At 39.6% G+C, this 22,487-nt stretch overlaps 1 protein-coding gene across 1 annotated transcript; it reads left to right on the top strand.

Moving 5' to 3' along the window:
* Positions 1-3,631: 3,631 nt before the first annotated feature.
* LOC133638937 (dnaJ homolog subfamily B member 5-like) lies at positions 3,632-6,516 on the top strand. Its single transcript, XM_062031983.1, has 4 exons — positions 3,632-3,840; positions 4,429-4,690; positions 4,769-5,316; positions 5,838-6,516. Exons 1-4 carry the CDS (start codon positions 3,733-3,735, stop codon positions 6,069-6,071), a joined length of 1,152 nt encoding a protein of 383 aa, XP_061887967.1. The 5' UTR covers positions 3,632-3,732; the 3' UTR covers positions 6,072-6,516.
* Positions 6,517-22,487: the final 15,971 nt, after the last annotated feature.

The following is a 22,487-nucleotide window of genomic DNA, read 5'->3' as shown; positions in this document are numbered from 1 at the left end:
GCTGTACTTATTTTACTGTATTGTGTTATAGATGTGTGATAGTTATTTTAAAATACATAGATCTCCCTATGTATATGATAAATTTATGATAGTTATATTTAGCTGTGAAGTATGATAGATCTGTCTACGATAAATCCATCTGATATCAAAAATGTGAATGTGTGTGTGTGTGTGTGTGTGTATTGTAAATACATGTATATATACATACATATATATGCACATATACATAAACACACATGTATACATACAAAACTATTTAATTGACAGTATTTATCGACTGTATGTACACACAATGGTGGTTTTTACAATAACTTTACTTATTTTACAGTATTATGTTATAGGTGTGTGATAGTCAATCTATAATACATAGATATATCTATATATGATAGATCTATGATAATTATATTTATGATGTATGATAGATCAATTTATGATAAATCAACTGATATCTATATATGTGTATATACTGTACATGTATATTTCCATATATATATGAACATCGTCGTCGTCGTCGGCGGTCACTCGAAACGAGTATGACTGTCCTCCGTAGGGTCGTCCCTATATGGAGGACGCCTGTGCGTGGAATCTTTTAATGTGGGGAGACTGGTGCACGGTCAGCCACCACACAGTCCTTGGCATTGAGCGGGCCAGGGTCCAGTGGCATGGAGACCAAGACGACTGGGGACCCGTCTTTGCTGCAGCCTTCATCCGCCTTCCCAGCCGTTGTGGTGCATTCCGCTGCCGCCATCTTCCGCCTGGTCCACCGTTGAGGCGGTTTTCACTATTCGCCCATAGCTGGGGTTATTTACCCATAGCTGGGACAGGGGTTGACTGAGCACCAGGGCATGTCCACACACCGGTGGGCCTGCATGCCCCGTCTCTGGGGCCCCCTGCTGCTCCGAGATCCCGTACAACTTAGCCTGGAACCGCGAGGTTCCAGTTACCGTGTGTGGCCACGAGGAGGCATGTACGAGTCTTGACAATGGAGAGGCTATGTACCGGCTGAGGAGGCTTATGCACTCGGCTCCTCTTTTCGCCCTCTGAGACAGAGGGCTAGCCGGCGGCACTAGCTGAAAGCAATGAGTATCAGGCAGAAGCAGCATGCAGCATAGCAAGCAAAAGCGGCATGCAGCATGCACTAACTACAGGTACTACTACTCCAAGGCTACTGCACTAGACGCATCACATCGCCCTGTGCGATGTTTTCTGCACACACTACACTATATGTAGTGTGTGCAGAATATATATATACTGTGTATATACACAATATATATATACTGTGTATATACACACAGTATATATACTGTGTGTATATACACAGTATATATACACATATATACTGTGTATATACACAGTATATATGTGTATATACACATATATACTGTGTATATACACACAGTATATATGTGTGTATATACACACACATATATACTGTATATATGTGTGTGTATACATACACATATATACACACACACACACATATATATATATTATATACAGTATATAATATCTATGTTTTGTATATATATATTTATAAATACAAAACCCATAACCAGTGCAGTTGGCACGTTGTGTAAATCCTTTTCAACCTATATTCAATTGAATAGACTGCATAGACAACATACTTAACGTTTGAACTGGAAAACTTTATTTTTTGCAAATATTAGCTAATTTGGAATTTGATGCCGGCAACATGTTTAAAAAAAGCTGGCACAAGTGGCAAAAAAGACTGAGAAAGTTGAGGAATACTCATCAAACACTTATTTGGAACATCCCACAGGTAAACAGGCTAAATGGGAACAGGTGGGTGCCATGATTGGGTATAAAAGCAGCTTCCATGAAATGCTCAGTCATTCACAAACAAAGATGGTGCGAGGGTCACCACTTTGTGAACAAATGCGTGAGCAAATTGTCCAACAGTTTAAGAACAACATTTCTCAACGAGGTATTGCAAGGAATTTAGGGATTTCACCATTTACGGTCCGTAATATCATCAAAAGGTTCAGAGAATCTGGAGAAATCACTGCACGTAAGGGATGATATTATGGACCTTCGATCTCTCAGGCAGTACTGAATCAAAAGCCGACAAGGATATCACCACATTGGCTCGGGAACACTTCAGAAAATCACTGTCAGTACCTACAGTTTGTCGCTACATCTGTAAGTGCACGTTAAAACTCTATGCAAAGCGAAAGCCATTTATCGACAACACCCAGAAACACCGAGCTCATTAAAGATGGACTGATGCAAAGTGGAAAAGTGTTCTGTGGTCTGACGAGTCCACATTTCAAATTGTTCTAGGACGTCGTGTCCTCCGGAACAAAGAGGAAAAGAACCATCCGTATTGTTATAGGTGCAAAGTTCAAAAGCCAGCATTGGTGAGTTTGGAGGCATATGGGTGAGTTTTTCCTTGCCCGTATGTGGGCTCTGTACCGAGGATGTCGTTGTGGCTTGTGCAGCCCTTTGAGACACTTGTGATTTAGGGCTATATAAATAAACATTGATTGATTGATTGATCTTTGATGGTATGGGGGTGTATTAGTGCCCAAAGCATGGGTAACTTACACATCTGTGAAGACACCATTAATGCTGAAAAGGTACATACAGGTTTCGGAGCAACATATGTTGCCATCCAAGCAACGTTATCATGGACGCCCCTGCTTATTTCCGCAAGATAATGCCAAGCCACGTGTTACAACAGCGTGGCTTCATAGTAAAAGAGTGCGGGTACTAGACTGGCCTGCCTGTAGTCCAGACCTGTCTCCCATTGAAAATGTGTGGCGCATTATGAAGCCTAAAATACCACAACGGAGACCCCCGGACTGTTGAACAACTTAAGCTGTACATCAAGCAAGAATGGGAAAGAATTCCACCTGAAAAGCTTCAAAAATTGGTCTCCTCAGTTCCTAAACGTTAACGGAGTGTTGTTAAAAGGAAAGGCCTTGTAACACAGTGGTAAAAATGCCCCTGTACTTTTTTTGCAATGTGTTGCTGCCATTAAATTCTAAGTTAATGATTGTTTACCAAAAAAAAATATGCTTCTCAGTTTGAACATTAAATATCTTGTCTTTGCAGTCAATTCAATTTAATATAAGTTGAAAAGGATTTACAAATAATTGCATTCTGTTTTTATTCATGAATTACACAACGTGCCAACTTCACTGGTTTTGTTTTTGTATCTATCTATCTATCTATCTATCTATCTATCTATCTATCTATCTATCTATCTATCTATCTATCTATCTATCCATTGAAACATCTATCTGTCTATCTATCTCTAGTGTTATTTAAGGACATTCTGTTCAATCCATAGTGTTCCTTCAGAACAAGCTGGATGTCTGGAGTATGTCTGGCTGCTCATGTTTGTTCTGTCTGGACCAAAATTGGACTCGATGTTCTGAGTCGTGACTCGCCGGTGCTGATGCTGCCGCGAGATCTGCCTCCCGGAGCTCCGGATACAAGGCTCCACAAGGCGAGAGAGGGCTGCCACTTCCGCAGGGGAGCCGGCCAATCACGTCTCTCCCCGCGGCATCCCTCCTCGTGCGTTGCGCGTCGTAGGAAGTGGGCGGGGCCTGGGAAACGCTGCGTGGGCGGCCCGGCGGTATAGTAAAAAGGGAGAGCTGCGGAGGCACCATCTAGTCAGACGGAGAGCCAGCAGCAGGAACAGGATCTTACTTTCAGAACCAGGCTCCAGTGGACAGCGACACTGCTACAGCAACACCCGGCATCATCATGGTTCTCATCTGGACACAGTTTGGAGTCAAGCACAAAAATGTCAACGTCAAGTGCAAAGTTCGCGTCATGCACAGGGGAGACAGCTCCGGGTCATCCTCATCAGCGGTAGGTTTCATATATTTAATTGCGTTTTTACACGGTCATTTACGGTACTCTGTTGGAAGGACCTTTAATGATTAAGTAAAAAATGTATTGTTTTTATTTTACTGCATTCATAAATGATTATAAAATAATTAATATATGCACCAGTGAAATACAAATAATTACATGTATGAATGAAAGATAGTAATACCTGCAAAGATTAGTATTAAAAAGATTTAAAATTAAACATTAGGAAATTGATTACAATTTTGCCTTTTTTAATGATGTTGTGTCATTATGGCTAAGTTAGTGGTTATTGTACTTAATAATGGGATTTTATCACTATAGTCACAACCAAATGTGATTTGCCTTTACAATGAGAAGAATACTCAATTTTGTCACTGATTTAAATGCAAGACTATTATTCATCCAATATCTGCAGAGACTCTTACCCACACTGCACTGCAAAGCATCAGCCTTTAAAATTCAGTGTGTGCAGAGGCAGCCATGTTTGACGTGTTAGTGTTATTATGACACGACGCACAACCTGTACAGCATAACCAGTGTCAAGCTAAAAATCTAACGCAAAGCTCCTCCCCTTCCACCTTGCAGGAAGGCACCAAGTCCGAGCCGGACACACCGTGCCTCTCCATCAAGCCCAACGCGGGGAAGGATTTCTACAAAGTCTTGGGTGTGTCGCAGGATTCCAACGAGGATGAGCTCAAGAAGGCCTACAGGAAGATGGCCCTCAAGTTCCACCCGGACAAGAACAGCGAGGCCGATGCGGAGGATCGCTTCAAGGAGATCGCCGAAGCCTACGAGATTCTCACTGACCCCAAGAAGAGAAGCATCTACGACCAGTATGGAGAGGAAGGTGAGGATTGGAAAACTGATGCATTATTTTAACTGTGGAATATTTCTTGCAAAAGTAAACTTATCTGATTTCTTTCAGGTCTGAAGAGCGGCATGTCTGTGGCAGGGCAAGGCAAAGCCTTCCGCAACCACTTTGCCACCGATCCCCACGCCACCTTCTCCTCCTTCTTCCACGGCTCCGACCACTTCGACATCTTCTTCGGCCAAGACAACGAGGCGGAAGACGACCTCTTCAACCCCTTCAGGCGCTTCCCCTTCAGCCACGTGGGCGCCAACCACGACGGCGGCCTGCGGCGGGGCCGGCGGCGCCTGCAGGGCGAGGAGGTGGTGCACGAGCTGCCCGTGACCCTGGAGGAGGTCATGCACGGCTGCACGAAGCACGTGAAGGTCACCCGCAGCCGCCTCAACGCCGACGGGCACAGCGTGCACTCCGAGGAGAAGGTGCTGAACGTGGTGGTGAAAAAAGGATGGAAGGCGGGCACCAAGATCACCTTCCCCAGGGAGGGCGACGAAACGCCCAACAACACCCCGGCTGACGTCACCTTCGTGCTCAGGGACACGGAGCACTCGCAGTACAAAAGAGACGGCGCCCACATCGTGTTCACGGCCAGCATCACCCTCAAAGAGGTGAGTTTTGACAGAGACCAATGACTTAAGAGTCGAGCTAGACAATGAGCCTTAAAATGTGTCACAAAACCGCTTCTTTATGTAAGCCTTCTCTATAATCCCCAAGAAAATCAAATACTGTAAAAATACCAGGCGGAAATATAAGCACCGGCAAAAAGAGCCTGCTAGTTACCTCATCCGCCCCCACGCCGGGCGAGCTAAAAATAGCCTCTGCCTACTGTGATGCTGCATGCAGACTCCTCAATGGCAGGCGAGCAGAGGAGGAGGAGGCGCCCACGCACAGATTAGTCTTTTTGTAAAAAAAACCCTCTTTCCTGTCTTCAGTCATTGAGCCGCTCGACACCCACACGCGGCTCTCAAAAAATGGAGCAGCCATTATCACATCTGTAGCAGCGGGCATGTTGCGTAACCGGCTTTTTCAAAGACTTGACACATTTACGGCTAACGCAACTTTCATAAGTGTCCTCGGAAGGATTATGAGTTATGAAACCTGTTCCTAAATCTACGTCTTCCTTCCCCAGGCTCTCTGCGGCTGCACCGTCAACGTCCCCACGCTGGACAACCGCATAATGCCCCTGCCGTGCAGCGACGTCATCAAGCCGGGGGCCGTGCGGCGCCTCAGGGGCGAAGGCCTGCCCGTGGCCAAGTGTCCGTCCAAGCGCGGCGACCTTGTGGTGGAGTTCCAGGTGCTCTTCCCCGACAGGATCCCGCCGCAGTCGCGCGAGATCATCAAGCACAGCTTGGGTCAGTGCTAGCCCAAATCGGACGCCGTTCTCGCCTGAGGTTCTACATGCAGTAGGACCGCGGACGGCCCCCACTTGGGTTCGGACGATGAAAAGGTGCAGATGTGCACGAATATACGATGCCTGACAGATGCGGTGTTCGGTATCTGACGGACGTCTTAATTGCTGCTGTCACTGCAGTACGTTATTCAAGTCTGTATAGACTTACACGGGTGGTAGAAACTTGACTATATATTATTATATGGTGCTCAAATGACTGCCTTTTTACATTACTAGCTGCGTGTACTTTGTGTACAAAAAAGCAAAAATATTGTCTCTAAGAGAGATTCATGTGTCAATTGTTCTATTGAATGGTTTACATTGTAAATACTCTGCATAGGTGTATTATTATTATTGCTATTATTAATATGATCTGATACTCAATTGGGAGAATGGAATAAAGAAAGCTCCAACCTGACTTTTTTGTCTTAATCGCTGATTATTTTCCCATGGTGCATTGATTACACAACTACAAAAATGAATACTTGTTATTCATATACCTGGTTGAATGTTCCTTTAGCAAGTTTTTCCATCAACAAACGTGTGGCCTCTCTTCTTGGAATTAATGATAGAGTTCAACATTGTTTGGTGTCCTGGCACAGACTTGGCTTTTAAGTATATAATACATACATACATTATATATATTTATATATATATAAAAATAAAAAAATAAAAAAAAATAAAAATATATATATATATATGTATGTATGTATGTATGTATGTATGTATGTATGTATGTATATATATATATATATATATATATATATATATATATATATATATATATATATTTTTTTTTTTTTTTTTTTTTTTATAATGTCCTGCCCAGCTTCTCGGGCAAATCATATAGCAGATGTAGATGCCCATATCGGCTGTTCAGATTTACTTTACAAAAGAGAAGTGTAGGATACTTCTCTTGTTGCCTTACTTGTATTTTGACTTTATTAAATGTATTTATATTATCATTTGGTGCAGCTGGGCCGGAGCAGGAGGGGATAGAAAGAGAGAAAAAGGAAGACAGGGGGGAATTGTGGGGACAAGAGGGGGATTAGACAGAGAGACAAAAACAACAACAGCAAACACAACAACAACAACAACAACAACAGAGCAACATCAGCAAATACGACATGTACAAATATGATGGTAAAAGTAATAGCAAATAAGCAGTTAGCGAAAAAAATTTGTTAAAAAATACAGAAATGACAATGAGCATTATTACACTAAAAATGGAGCAATATGAATACCAATAGAAATAGTGCTATTGATAATAAACAATACCAGTACTTTACCTTTATTATCAACAATACAATTGTTCAAATGCAACAATACATATACGTAATGATAACTTGAGATACGAAAGAATGCAGAAAAATGGAGGGGAAGAAAGAGAAGCAACCTTAACCTTGTAGATTGTTATAGTAACAATAGGTTAAGCTTTGTCAGTGTGCCATGTGTTATACCCAGTTTACCCTAGGGCAACAACGTTAATATATGTTTGATGAAACGTGATTATGTGCATGAGTGTATGTGTGCATATGTACTTGTATATGTACAGTATGTGTATGTGTGCTTGTACAGTGAATGTATATGTACAGTATGTGTATATGTGTGTACAGCGAATGTATATGTACAGTATGTGTATACAGTATGTGTGTTTGAACAGTGAATGTATATGTACAGTATGTGTATATGTGTGTTTGTACAGTGAATGTATATGTACAGTATATGTATGTGTGTTTGTACAGTGAATGTATATGTACAGTATATGTATGTGTGTGTTTGTACAGTGAATGTATATGTGTAGTATGTATATGTGTGTGTTTGTACAGTGAATGTATATGTACAGTATGTGTATATGTATGTTTTTACAGTGAATGTATATGTACAGTATGTGTATACAGTATGTTTGTATAATGAATGTGCGTGTGGATGTACGAACTTTGAGTGTGTGAATATGTACTGTATTTATTTGTATATGTATGTGGGAGCGTAGGTACCTATGTATGTCTGTATGTATGTGTGTGAGTATATGTGAATTTGCATGTACAATACATATATATATATATATATATATATATATATATATATATATATATATATATATATATATATATATATATATATATATATATATATATATACATTGTTTCCCATAAACTGCCAAGATACCTGTGGCGGTGGGGGCGTGGCTATGGGCGTGGTCACCATTACATCATCGAGTAATTTGCATAATTTACCACAATGATATGATTTTCTCTAAAAAGGCTCAAAAAATGTATACTAACTAATTAATAATAACAGTTTTGTTTTAAATGTCCATCCATCCATGCATCCATCCATTTTACAATATAATTACAACACTTTATGTACATATTTATATACAGATTTGAACAATAAGTTATTCACTGAAATATATTTATTAATTGTGGTTCTTACAAAAAATATATCTTATAAAATATAAAAGCTAAAATGTCTCTTAAAGCTCTGCCCCTTTAATTAGTGCATACTAAATAGTTTAACTTTAGCCTACTACTACAACCATATTATTTACCAGCAACATAAAGTGAAACAGAGGCAGAGGTGTCCTGCCACAGTCAGTAACAAATAAACAGAAAACAGTAGTGGTCAAATACAAATAAGGCAACAAGAGAAGTATCCTACACTTCTCTTTTGTAAAGTAAATCTGAACAGCCTATATGGGCATCTACATCAACTATATGATTTGCCTGAGAAGCTGGACAGGACAAACAATTTTAAAAAATGTGAAGTGAAGTGAAGTGAAGTGAAGTGAATTACATTTATATAGCGCTTTTTCTCAAGTGACTCAAAGCGCTTTACATTGTGAAACCCAATATCTAAGTTACATTTAAACCAGTGTGGGTGGCACCGGGAGCAGGTGGGTAAAGTGTCTTGCCCAAGGACACAACGGCAGTGACTAGGATGGCGGAAGCGGGGATCGAACCTGCAACCCTCAAGTTGCTGGCACGGCCGCTCTACCAACCGAGCTATACCGTCCAAAATAAAAATAATAAAATAAATAAATAAATAAATACAATTATTATTATTATTTTTTATTTGTGGCGGACGTAATTATTTCGTGGCGGGCCGCCACAAATAAATGAATGTGTGGGAAACACTGAGATACATATATATATATATATATATATATATATATATATATATATATATATATATATATATATATATATATATATATATGTATGCATAGATATATACGTAAATAGACATATACACATACGGGTATATATGCACATAAACATACATATATACATTTGGATATATATGCACATATAAATACATGTATACGCACATATACATACATATATTTGCACGTACACATACATATATAAATAAATAGACATCTAACTACATACATAGCCATATAAATACATACATAGATAGATGGATAGATGGATAGATAGATAGTACTTTATTGATTCCTTCAGGAGAGTTCCCTCAGGAAAATTACAATTCCAGCAGCAGTGTACAGAATTGAGATCGAATTTAAAAAGTAAAAAGTAAATAATGGGGGTATAAATGGAAACAAAATAGAAAAATATTACAATAGAATAAAAGTAAAAAGCAACAATGAGAATAAAAATATAACAGTAAAATAAGAATATAACAAGAGAAACTAGGCAGTAGTGACCATGTTATGAAAAAGTATTGCACTGTTATTGTTTTGCATCCCCTGTCATCCTAGTACCGCCCCTCCCCCCCAGAGAGGAGTTATACAGTCTAATGGCGTGTGGGACAAAGGAGTTTTTAAGTCTATTATACTATACTTGGGATGAAGCAGTCTAGCACTGAACATGCTCCTCTGGCTACCGATAATGGTATGCAGAGGGTGACTGGCATCATCCATGATGCTCACTAGTTTTTCCACAGTCCTCTTCTCTGCCACCGTCACCAGTGAGTCCAGTTTTATTCCGATCGTAGAACCGGCCTGCCTGATCAGTTTCTCCAGTCTGGAGCTGTCCGTCTTAGATGTACTGCCCCCCCAGCACACTACGATGTAGAACAGAACACTGGCAACCACAGACTGGTAGTACATCCACAAGAGTTTTTTACAGATGTTGAAGGAGTGCAGCCTCCTCAGGAAGTACAGCCTGCTCTGTCCTTTCCTGTACAAGTGGTCCGTGTTAACAGTCCAGTCCAGCTTATTGTCCACCCACACCCCGAGGTACTTGAATGAGTCCACGGTCTGTACCTCGACTCCCTCAATCACAATAGGTTGTGACCTCCCAAAGTCAATGACCAGCTCCTTGGTCTTTGCCGGATTGAGCTACAAGAGGTTCCTGTGGCACCAAACAACAAAGTCCCTCACCAGGCTCCGAAACTCCTCCTCTCTGCCGTCCCTGATGCACCCGACGATGGCTGTGTCATCCGCGTACTTCCGGATGTGACACAGCTCTGAGTTGTAGCAGAAGTCCGCGTTGTACAGGGTGAAGAGAAGAGGGGCCAGCACCGTTCCCTGCGGTGCTCCAGTGCTGCTGATCATAGTGTCAGGTGAACAGCCAGTTGGGAACAGGTGGGTGCCATGATTGGGTATAAAAGCAGCTTCCATGAAATGCTCAGTCATTCACAAACAAGTATGGGGCGAGGGTCACCACTTTGTGAACAAATGCGTGAGCAAATTGTCCAACAGTTTAAGAACAACATTTCTCAACCAGCTATTGCTAGGAATTTATGGATTTCACCATCTACGGTCCGTAATATAATCAAAAGGTTAAGAGAATCTGGAGAAATCACCACACGTAAGCAGCAAGGCTGAAAACTAACATTGAATGCCCGTGACCTTCGATCCCTCAGGCGGTACTGCATCAAAAAGCGACATTTGTGTGTAAAGGATATCACCACATGGGCTCAGGAACACTTCAGAAAACCACTGTTAGTAACAACATTTTGTCGCTAAATCTGTAAATGCAAGTTAAAACTCTACTATGCAAAGCCAAAGCCATTTATCAACAACACCCAGAAATGCTGGGCCTGAGCTCATCTAAGATGGACTGATGCAAAGTGGAAAAGTGTTCTGTGGTCTGACGAGTCCACATTTCAAATTGTTTTTGGAAACTGTGGATGTCGTGTCCTTTCGGACCAAAGAAGAAAAGAACCATCCGATCTGTTATAGGCGCAAAGTTCAGAAGCCAGCATCTGTGATGGTATGGGGGTGTATTAGTGCCCAAGGCATTGGTAACTTACACATCTGCAAAGGCACCATTAATGCTGTCAGGTACATACTGGTTTTGGAGCAACATATGTTGCCATCCAAGCAACGTTATCATGGACGCCCCTGCTTATTTCAGCAAGACAATGACAAGCCACGTTGTTACAACAGCGTGGCTTCATAGTAAAGGAGTGCGGGTACTAGACTGGCCTGCCTGTAGTCCAGACCTGTCTCCCATTGAAAATGTGTTGCGCAATATGAAGCCTAAAATACAAACCTCGTTTCCATATGAGTTGGTAAATTGTGTTAGATGTAAATATAAACGGAATACAATGATTTGCAAATCATTATCAACCCATATTCAGTTGAATATGCTACAAAGACAACATATTTGATGTTCAAACTGATAAACTTTTTTTTTTTTGCAAATAATCATTAACTTTAGAATTTGATGCCAGCAACACGTGACAAAGAAGTTGGGAAAGGTGGCAATAAATACTGATAAAGTTGAGGAATGCTCATCAAACACTTATTTGGAACATCCCACAGGTGAACAGGCAAATTGGGAACAGGTGGGTGCCATGATTGGGTATAAAAGTAGATTCCATGAAATGCTCAGTCATTCACAAACAAGGATGGGGCGAGGGTCACCACTTTGTCAACAAATGCATGAGCAAATTGTTGAACAGTTTAAGAAAAACCTTTCTCAGCCAGCTATTGCAAGGAATTTAGGGATTTCACCATCTACGGTCCGTAATATCATCAAAGGGTTCAGAGAATCTGGAGAAATCACTGCACGTAAGCAGCTAAGCCTGTGACCTTCGATCCCTCAGGCTGTACTGCCTCAACAAGCGACATCACTGTGTAAAGGATATCACCACATGGGCTCAGGAACACTTCAGAAACCCACTGTCAGTAACTACAGTTGGTCGCTACATCTGTAAGTGCAAGTTAAAACTCTCCTATGCAAGGCGAAAACCGTTTATCAACAACACCCAGAAACGCCGTCGGCTTCGCTGGGCCTGAGCTCATCTAAGATGGACTGATACAAAGTGGAAAAGTGTTCTGTCGTCTGACGAGTCCACATTTCAAATTGTTTTTGGAAACTGTGGACGTCGTGTCCTCCGGACCAAAGAGGAAAAGAACCATCCGGATTGTTATAGGCGCAAAGTTGAAAAGCCAGCATATGTGATGGCATGGGGGTGTATTAGTGCCCAAGGCATGGGTAACTTACACATCTGTGAAGGCGCCAATAATGCTGAAAGGTGCATACGGGTTTTGGAGCAACATATGTTGCCATCCAAGCAACGTTACCATGGACGCCCCTGCTTATTTCAGCAAGACAATGCCAAGCCACGTGTTACATCAACGTGGCTTCATAGTAAAAGAGTGTGGGTACTAGACTGGCCTGCCTGTAGTCCAGACCTGTCTCCCATTGAAAATGTGTGGCGCATTATGAAGCCTAAAATACCACAACGGAGACCCCCGGACTGTTGAACAACTTAAGCTGTACATCAAGCAAGAATGGGAAAGAATTCCACCTGAGAAGCTTAAAAAATGTGTCTCTTCAGTTCCCAAACGTTTATTGAGTGTTGTTAAAAGGAAAGGCCATGTAACACAGTGGTGAACATGCCCTTACCCAACTACTTTGGCACGTGATGCAGCCATGAAATTCTAAGTTAATTATTATTTGCAAAAAAAAAAATAAAGTTTATGAGTTTTAACATCAAATATCTTGTCTTTGTAGTGCATTCAATTGAATATGGGTTGAAAAGAATTTGCAAATCATTGTATTCCGTTTATATTTACATCTAACACAATTTCCCAACTCATATGGAAACGGGGTTTGTACGTCAACGGAGACCCCGGACTGTTGAACAACTTAAGCTGTACATCAAGCAAGAATGGGAAAGAATTCCACCTGAAAAGCTTCAAAAATTGGTTTCCTCAGTTCCAAAATGTTTACTGAGTGTTGGTAAAAAATTTTTTAAAAAAGGCCATGTAACACAGTGGTAAAAATGGACCTGTGCCAACTTTTTTGCAATGTGTTGCTGCCATTAAATTCTAAGTTAATGATTATTTGCAAAAAAAAAATAAGTCTCTCAGTTCGAACATTAAATATCTTGTCTTTGCAGTCTATTCAATTGAATATAGGTTGAAAAAGATTTGCAAGTCATTGTATTCTGTGTTATTTAGGAATTACACAATGTGCCAACTTCACTGGCTTTGGGTTTTGTATATACAATATATCTATACATACATGTGTGTATATATATATATATATATATATATATATATATATATATATATATATATATATATATATATATATATATATATATATATATATATATATATATATATATATATATATATATATATATATATATCATTCTCCTCAATGGTTGGTCAAAAGGCACTCACGTGACTACAGGGTGCCATGAGTGCTACTACCTTTTTGATAATGCTACGTGTTTGCGGTGCTTCCTCATTAGTTTTTCGATGTGTAAAAATGCCCTGTTTTGCAGCATGGGGCTGCTCCACCTGCGAGAATTGTGGGAAGTATTAACATTGATTTCCCCACAACCCCGAAAGAAGACAAAGTATGGGACGTGAAGGTTTGCGAACAACACTGCAAAGCCACCGATTACAGAGTCTTGTGCGAGGTAAACACACGACAAAACGACTGCGTTTTGGAGCGAACACACAGAAGCTAATTCAAATAATAACAGAAGAAATTAACACATTTAAGAGAAAAACTACTATTTTTGAATCCCTGTAAAACTATGCTATGCAATCCAGTAACAGTAGAATAGAAAGTCAAACACAAATACAAATAGATGGACATTGAAAGATTAAAAGAAACCAAATGTTGGGTGCAATAATAGATGAGAAGAAATATGTCAATAATGAATAAAGAAAAATATGTTCTGGACCAAAAATCACTCCATATTATCTACTGCTTGCCAGTGATACCATATCTGAGTTATTGTTCAGGAATATGGGGACATACTGTAACTACAAAAGTACACTTATTCACTTAGGATGTTACCAAAAAGAAAGATAATTTATAATAATACATAATGAGTAGAGATGTCCGATAATGTCTTTTTGCCGATATCCGATATTCCGATATTGTCCAACTCTTAATTACCGATTCCGATATCAACCGATACCGATATATACGGTCGTGGAATTAACACATTATTATGCCTAATTTTGTTGTGATGTCCCGCTGGATGCATTAAACAATGTAACAAGGTTTTCCAAAATAAGAGAACAACTTCAACTCAAGTTATGGAAAAAAGTGCCAACATGGCACTGCCATATTTATTATTGAAGTCACCAAGTGCATTATTTTTTTTAATATGCCTCAAAACAGCAGCTTGGAATTTGAGACATGCTCTCCCTGAGATAATCCTGATACTCACTACAACTATGGGAAATACTATACTTTATTTTTTTTAAAACATGCCTCAAAACAACAGCTACAATAACAATGAAGGCACACAGCTTCAGTCCAGAGTATACTAGAGTAATAAAGTAAACAATAACATAGTCCTCCTTTAGTGCAAGACTGCCTGGTATACTGTATAACAGGAAATTATAAACCGGGCTCAATCTGCCCTGCTCTAACGTATTTGTATGAGTAACACAAATGTGCTGCAAGCTAGTGGTGAGTGCTTGAAGTGGCCTACCAGTCAGTCAGAGCTTCTGAAATGCTGCGTTGAGACAGGGCAGCTCCGCTCACTGCAGGCTGCAAAGTGTGCGCCATGCAGGGCAGACTAGCCACACCAAACTCCACCGTAGTTTTTGCCATATTGCGTGGGCTTTCGCCTTGGGGTGGTTTTTGTTGTATTTTTGTTTTTTCTCGGCGGAGTCTTTAAGCGACAACTGTGTGGTACTGCTTTTTTTCGGTGTTTGCTTTTCATCCATCTTCCGCTTGTATTCATCGTGTATCTCCTTATGATTCTTCAAGAGGTGGGGGATCAAATTGCAGAGACACTTTAAAATAATCCCAAACCATAGACATCGTGTCGTTAGTCACCGAGCGAGCTGGCTTGTTAGCCACGGCTACAGTACCGACATTCTTGTTGTTGTTATGTTGCGTTCGTGGCAGTTTGATGAGGTCATCAAGCGTCGCCAGTAAACCTCTCATGCTTCAGTCGTCAACTCCTGTGTTGTGTGTGGGAGAGGGGAGAGGGGAGAGGGGAGAGAGGAGGGGATGCTGACTGGGAGACGCATCTGCTCTGTACTTCCCCCTACGTCCGTGTTTTACTAGATATGTACCGCTCCGTACACCGGCATTTTAAAAAGTCATTAATTTTACTTTTTGAAACCGATACCGATAACTTCCGATATTTCATTTTAAAGCATTTATCGGCCAATAATATCAGCAGGCCGATATTATCGGACATCTCTAATAATGAGAGATTCATACAGTGATTACAAATACATTAGAGTCAGACACCACAGTTGACATACTTTTCACACAAAAGTCACAATTTCTCCGTGATTGTTGGTCCAAAGCTAATGTAGATTTTGGTAAAATGAGGTTAATGCGTTTTTTCTTTTGGTCGTTCTGTGTATTTTTGTTTACATTTATTGCGCCATTGAGTGCGTGTTAGAGTGCCTGCTGGTCACGAAACACTGCAGAAATGTAGCAGCACAGCGCGTCGAATAGGGTCGCAAAATTAGACTTTCGCAACATAAAAGCATTTTTATTGTAAGTTTATGACCTGGAGTATGTTTAGTACTATATTTAGACATATTTTTGTTGTTTATTTCTTTAGGAAAACTAATGTCAAGACGACAGCAATTGCATGCATCCCAGCAGCACACGTCCTTGGTAGCAGTCATGGCACCTGTTGTTTAGTTGGCCATACTCTCTTTATACACCACTTTGACTAGTGATACACGTACTACAGTTTTAGAATTCCTGACATAGACAATATTTGACTAGTGTTTACTGCAACTTCTGACTTATTTCCCCACAAATAAGCCAAAGCAAAGATTCTAAAACTGTGGTACTTGTACCACTATTGGTACGCGGGCTCCCTCTAGTGGTATGCCAAAGACAGTGGCGGAACAAGTCAGAGCCCCCTAAATCCAAATAATAAAGCTCATCCTAACATCATTTTACAACATACACATGCCTCTCTGAGTTTACTATCGACAAACTTTAACCAGATTTAGAAAAGTTAGCCAAGATGTAGAACTTTTTTTTAAAAGGCATCTGAACTTTTTGATAATTTGGCAAATCATTCACAATCCTTAAGTAAGACAATAACACATATATGTTTTTCTTTTGTTATGCAATCTAAGTTGTACATAAACATTAGCAAAATACCAACTATTCTAATTTTAACAATGGAGTCAATGGGAGCACCTCTATTCTGCTCCCAAAGCCATCGAAATAAGGATTAATTGATCAAAATAATATACCCGGAACTCATTTTTAAAATGTTATCGCTTTAAAACATGCTGTAAAAATACATATTCTCTGAAAATATGCCTAATAGTGGAGAACGCATTTTTTTCAGGATACAATTTAAATAAAATAGTTAATAGGTTTTATGGAATAATAAATGACCATTTGATTGATTGATTGAAACTTTTATTAGTAGATTGCACAGTGAAGTACATATTCCGTACAATTGACCACTAAATGGTAACACCCGAATAAGTTTTTCAACTTGTTTAAGTCGGGGTCCACTTAAATTGATTCATGATACAGATATATACTATTTTCATAATACAGTCATCACACAAGATAATCATCAGAGTATATACAGTACAATGAATTATTTAGATTATTTACTATACGGGGTGTTAAGGATTGGTTGGTATCAACACTTCAGTCATCAACAATTGCATCATCAGAGAAATGGACATTGGAACAGTGTAGGACTGACTTGGTAGGATATGTACAGCAGGTAGTGGACACAGAGAGAGAGATCAGAAAGTATAAGAAAAAGTGTCTACATTTGATTATTTAAATTTGAATATTTACATTTGATTATTTACAATCCGAAGAGGTATGATGTGGAAGGGAGGGTGTTAGTTTAGGGTTGAAGTTGCCTGGAGGTGTTGTTTTAGTGCGGTTTTGAATGCAAATGATGCATGTGTTTGGAAATGAATGACTGATCTAAACATTTTAGAAAAAGACATGTCATGGAATATTTGTATCCTTTAGATCAGGGGTCACCAACGCGGTGCCCGCGGGCATCAGGTCGCCCGTAAGGACCAGATGAGTCGCCCGCGGGCCTGTTCTAAAAAAAAAAAATAAAAAAAAAAATAAAATACAATTTTTTTTTTTTTTTTTTTTTTTAATTAAATCTACATAGAAAAAACACAAGATACACTTTCAATCAGTACATCAACCCAAACAACCTCCCCCATGCACACTCATCCACACCCACTCACACAAAAGAGGTTATTTCTTTCTGCTACCAATATTCTGGTTCCCACAACCTATTGATTGATTGATTGATTGAGACTTTTATTAGTAGGTTGCACAGTGAAGTACATATTCCGTACAATTGACCACTAAATGGTAACACCCGAATAAGTTTTTCAACTTGTTTAAGTCGGGGTCCACTTAAATTGATTCATGATACAGATATATACTATCATATATACTATCATCATAATACAGTCATCACACAAGATAATCACATTGAATTATTCACATTATTTACAATCAGGAGTGTGGAGGGGGGGTGGGGTGGGGGGGTGGGGGGGGTGGGGATATGGACATCAAGTAGTGGACATAGAGAGAGAGAGAGAGAGAGAGAGAGAGAGAGAGAGAGAGAGAGATCAGAAGGCATAAGAAAAAGAATCTGCATTTGATTGTTTACATTTGATTATTAGCAATCCGGGGAGGGTGTTAGTTTAGGGTTGTAGCTGCCTGGAGGTGAACTTTTATAGCGGTTTTGAAGGAGGATAGAGATGCCCTTTCTTTTATACCTGTTGGGAGCGCATTCCACATTGATGTGGCATAGAAAGAGAATGAGTTAAGACCTTTGTTAGTTCGGAATCTGGGTTTAACGTGGTTAGTGGAGCACCCCCTGGTGTTGTGGTTATGGCGGTCATTTACGTTAAGGAAGTAGTTTGACATGTACTTCGGTATCAGGGAGGTGTAGCGGATTTTATAGACTAGGCTCAGTGCAAGTTGTTTAACTCTGTCCTCCACCTTGAGCCAGCCCACTTTAGAGAAGTGGGTAGGAGTGAGGTGGGATCTGGGGTGGAGGTCTAGAAGTAACCTGACTAGCTTGTTCTGAGATGTTTGGAGTTTAGATTTGAGGGTTTTGGAGGTGCTAGGGTACCAGGAGGTGCATGCGTAATCGAAAAAGGGTTGAACGAGAGTTCCCGCCAGAATCCTCAAGGTGCTTTTGTTGACCAGAGAGGAAATTCTGTAGAGAAATCTCGTTCGTTGGTTAACCTTTTTGATTACCTTGGTTGCCATTTTATCACAGGAAAGGTTAGCCTCTAGAATGGAACCTAGGTAGGTGACCTCATCTTTCCTGGTGATGACACTGTCACCTACTTTTATGGTGAAGTGATTGACTCTCTTAAGTTTGATGTGGGACCCAAACAGGATGGATTCTGTTTTACTCAAGTGGATGGATAGCTTGTTGTCAGCGAGCCAGGTGCAAGTTCTACAGAGCTCAGCACTGAGGATTTTCTCCACCTGTGACTTGTCCTTGCCGGATACCAGCAGGGCAGAGTCATCCGCAAACAAAAACAATTCACAGTCACATGCCGATGACATGTCGTTTATGTATATTAGGAACAGTAAAGGTCCCAATATACTGCCTTGGGGGACTCCACAGCTCACCGAAAGGGGGGGGGGACACGGTGCCGTTCACCTCTACCACCTGCTCCCTCCCCTCCAAGTAAGACTGCATCCAGCTCCAAGAGGTTTTGTTAAATCCGATTGCTCTGAGCTTATCCAACAGTATAGCGTGGTTAACGGTGTCAAAGGCCTTCTGAAGGTCCAGCATGACCATGCCGCAGTATTTGCCCGCGTCCACCTCATGTTTGATGTGGTCGGTCAGATAGAGAAGGCATGTGTCAGTGGAGTGGTTAGTTCTGAAGCCGGATTGGAATTTGTACATGAGTTTATTAGTGGCAAGGTAACTATCGACCTGTTCATAAACTATTTTCTCCATTACTTTCGAAATGGAGCTGAGAATAGAAACAGGTCGGTAGTTGCCAGGTTCCAATTTGCTTCCTTTTTTAAAGAGGGGAGTTACTCTTGCTATCTTAAAATCTTTTGGTACTTGGCCTTGTGTAATTGATAGGTTTATTATGTGCGTGATGATCGGGGCAATGATGGAGGCAGAGTCCCTGAGGAATCTGGAGGGAATATTATCAAGGCCGGTGGCCTTGTTAGGGTGGAGCGCGCTCAATTTTTTAAACACCTCATCAGCTGTGACCATTTCTAATTTGAAATCATTGTTGGATACTCCTAGCTTTCTGTAGAAGGCTTTAATGTGTTCTACACCAAAGCGACCAGAGTGGTGGGACAGCTTGTTGACAAGAGTTGCAGCTATGCTGGTGAAAAAGGTGTTAAGTCTGCTAGCTACCTCCATTTTGTCTGTAATGAGGGAGTCACCCTCCTTGATGCTGATGTTGGTGAGTCTTGTTTTAAGTTTCTGGCTGCAACCAGGAAGCTGGTTGTTGAGAATTTTCCAGAGCTCACGTGGCTTATTCGTGTTTTCCTCAATTTTGTCGTTAATGTAATTTTTTTTTAAGGATTTAGTCAGGTTGGTTTTCTAGACAACACATCTGCAAGGGACACAGTCCCTGAAGCACACATGATTGTATAGGCTGCTGGTCCACTAACATTTTCATGAATTACTATTTTTTATGTAATTATTTTTATATTGTTTTACTTTCTTTTTTATCCAAGAAAATGTTTTTTATTTATTTATCTTATTTTATTTTATTTTTTTAAAAAGGGCCTTATCTTCAACAGACCAGGTTGTCAATGAAATTAGATTTGTTTAAAGGGTTTTTTAAACCAGGCCCAGTCCAGATAATGTCCAAGTCGGACTCAGCAACACACACCTTCATTCATGTACACAGAAAAAAATTAGGGAACACAACAGATTGCATATAATTTATAAACAAAATTACATTTTCAAAATAAGCATTTATGTACAGTCCAGATTATGTCCAGGTCACTCAAATTAGGGAACACAACAACAGATATCATATAATCTATAAACATAATTATACTTTCAAAATAAGCCTTTGAGGACTTCTCATCTTTTTTTTAATGTTTTTTGGCATCATTATCGTTTTCAACCATGTAACTTTCTAAAGTTAGAAAATACTGAATAAATGTTTTAAAGAAAGTAATACTAAGTGAATATCTGTTTTTGGCCTTAAAAATAAACATTTTACCGAGTACTATAATTAAATTGACTAAATCATGACTGTCAATGAACTCTCCTAAAATAACAGAAACCACATTAAGCTTCATAAACAAACCAATCCTTAAACACATTTTTTCAACTTCCACCCAAAACAAAGACACAATATGACAATACCAAAACAAATGCAGGGTGATTCAGGCTCCTGACAACAAAATCGGCAATCATCTGACTCTGTCATATTCCATAATTTTAACATTTTCCCTGTGGGTAAGAAGTTATAAATAATTTTAATTTGAAAATAACGATTTTGCACATTGATAGTGGTTTTATAGATTAGTTTGAATATGGCATCCCATGACAACGGGCAGTCAAAAAAGTCCTCCCATTTTCCATTTGTGTTGTATGAGGCAGCCTTCAAAGATTTCTTTATTAAATAAAAATTATATATTTTTCTATTTATTTTAGTTCCTTTTTGCCAACTAGAATTTCTTATTAGAGGTTTACAAACTAACAATTTAGTAGTTCCATAATTAATTATTTGTTTCCATCTTTTCCCAATTACTCCAGTTAGTTGATAAAATGAAAAGCTTGAGCAAGCATTACCATACATAGCTCTAAATTCATCATACTTCATAATTTTACCATTCTCATTGATAATATCATTGACAAAAATGATTCCTCTTTCAAACATATTTTTCCAAAAGAAAGGCTTTCCATCTATTACAATATTAGAGTTCATCCATATTAACTGCTGCAAAATATCGTCTCTTTTTTCTGGCACATAAAATTGAAAACACCACTATGAGTGGATTGTTTCCTTTATGAACCCCGCCATGTTTCCCAGCAGACTCTCTGGGAGGGGATCACTTGTAAAAAAGGATACAATTTCTTTTGATACAGTACATGTTTTTTTTCCAACAGGACATTTGTGTACCACTCAATGTTTAAATACATCTTTGGAACAATTGATGCTTTTAAAGACAGACACATAGCTTCAAGGTTGAGAAGTTTCAGGCCCCCATATTCATACTCTTTGTACAAAACCTTTCTTTTAATCTTTTCTGGTTTGCCGTTCCAGACAAAATCGAAGACCCTCCGCTCATAAATCTTAAAAAAGTTTTGTGATGGAGCTGGTAACGACAAAAACAAATAAATAAATTGAGGAATAATTAACGAGTTGGCAATAGACATTTTACCATACAAGGTTAGGGATTTCCCTTTCCATAATTGCATAATTTTGTCCAGCTTTCTTAGTCGATTATCATAATTTACTGAGCCTAGATCTTCCAGATTTTCTGGGACAACAACACCAAGTATGTTAACTGGTCCATCTGTCCACAAAACAGGCACTTTGCATTCCATTGGAAAGGACGTTCCCTTTAGATTTACGATCCTTAACATTTTACATTTATCATAATTAAGCTTAAGGCCAGATTGCTGTGAAAATATGTCCAAAAGATTAAGAAGGTTCCGCAAATAATGAGGAAAAATCTTATCTTTGTGAATCAGCCTTTTCTGACATGAACTTCATCAAGAACAAACACAGAACACGCCTCACTGATGCACATCTGCAAGACTCACTCAGAGTTGCAGTGTCAAGTTACACACCAGAGTACAACACACTAGTTAACAGCATGCAATGCCAGGCTTCCCACTAACTGACAAAGAAACAGATAACAGATTTGGTGTCCAGTTCAAAGTGTGACATGATTTAAAAATTTGAGTTTACTTTTGTATTTTACATGAGTTATTATTTGTACAAACATGGTGCAAAGTAATTCATGATTTGTTAAAAAATGTTAGTGGCTAGCTAGT

The sequence above is a fragment of the Entelurus aequoreus genome, linkage group LG21 (assembly GCF_033978785.1).
Source record: "Entelurus aequoreus isolate RoL-2023_Sb linkage group LG21, RoL_Eaeq_v1.1, whole genome shotgun sequence".
Lineage (NCBI taxonomy): Eukaryota > Metazoa > Chordata > Actinopteri > Syngnathiformes > Syngnathidae > Entelurus > Entelurus aequoreus.
The sequence above is the reverse complement of the archived record's forward strand: the minus strand, read 5'-3'. Positions and strand labels throughout refer to the sequence as shown.

Bases quoted from the DNA above. Each gene is read 5' to 3' on its own strand.
- LOC133638937 (XM_062031983.1), top strand. From the start codon at position 3,733: ATGGTTCTCATCTGGACACAGTTTGGAGTCAAGCACAAAAATGTCAAC. The intron at 4,691-4,768 runs GTGAGGATTGGA...GATTTCTTTCAG, and splicing joins CGACCAGTATGGAGAGGAAG to GTCTGAAGAGCGGCATGTCT. The intron at 5,317-5,837 runs GTGAGTTTTGAC...TTCCTTCCCCAG, and splicing joins CCAGCATCACCCTCAAAGAG to GCTCTCTGCGGCTGCACCGT.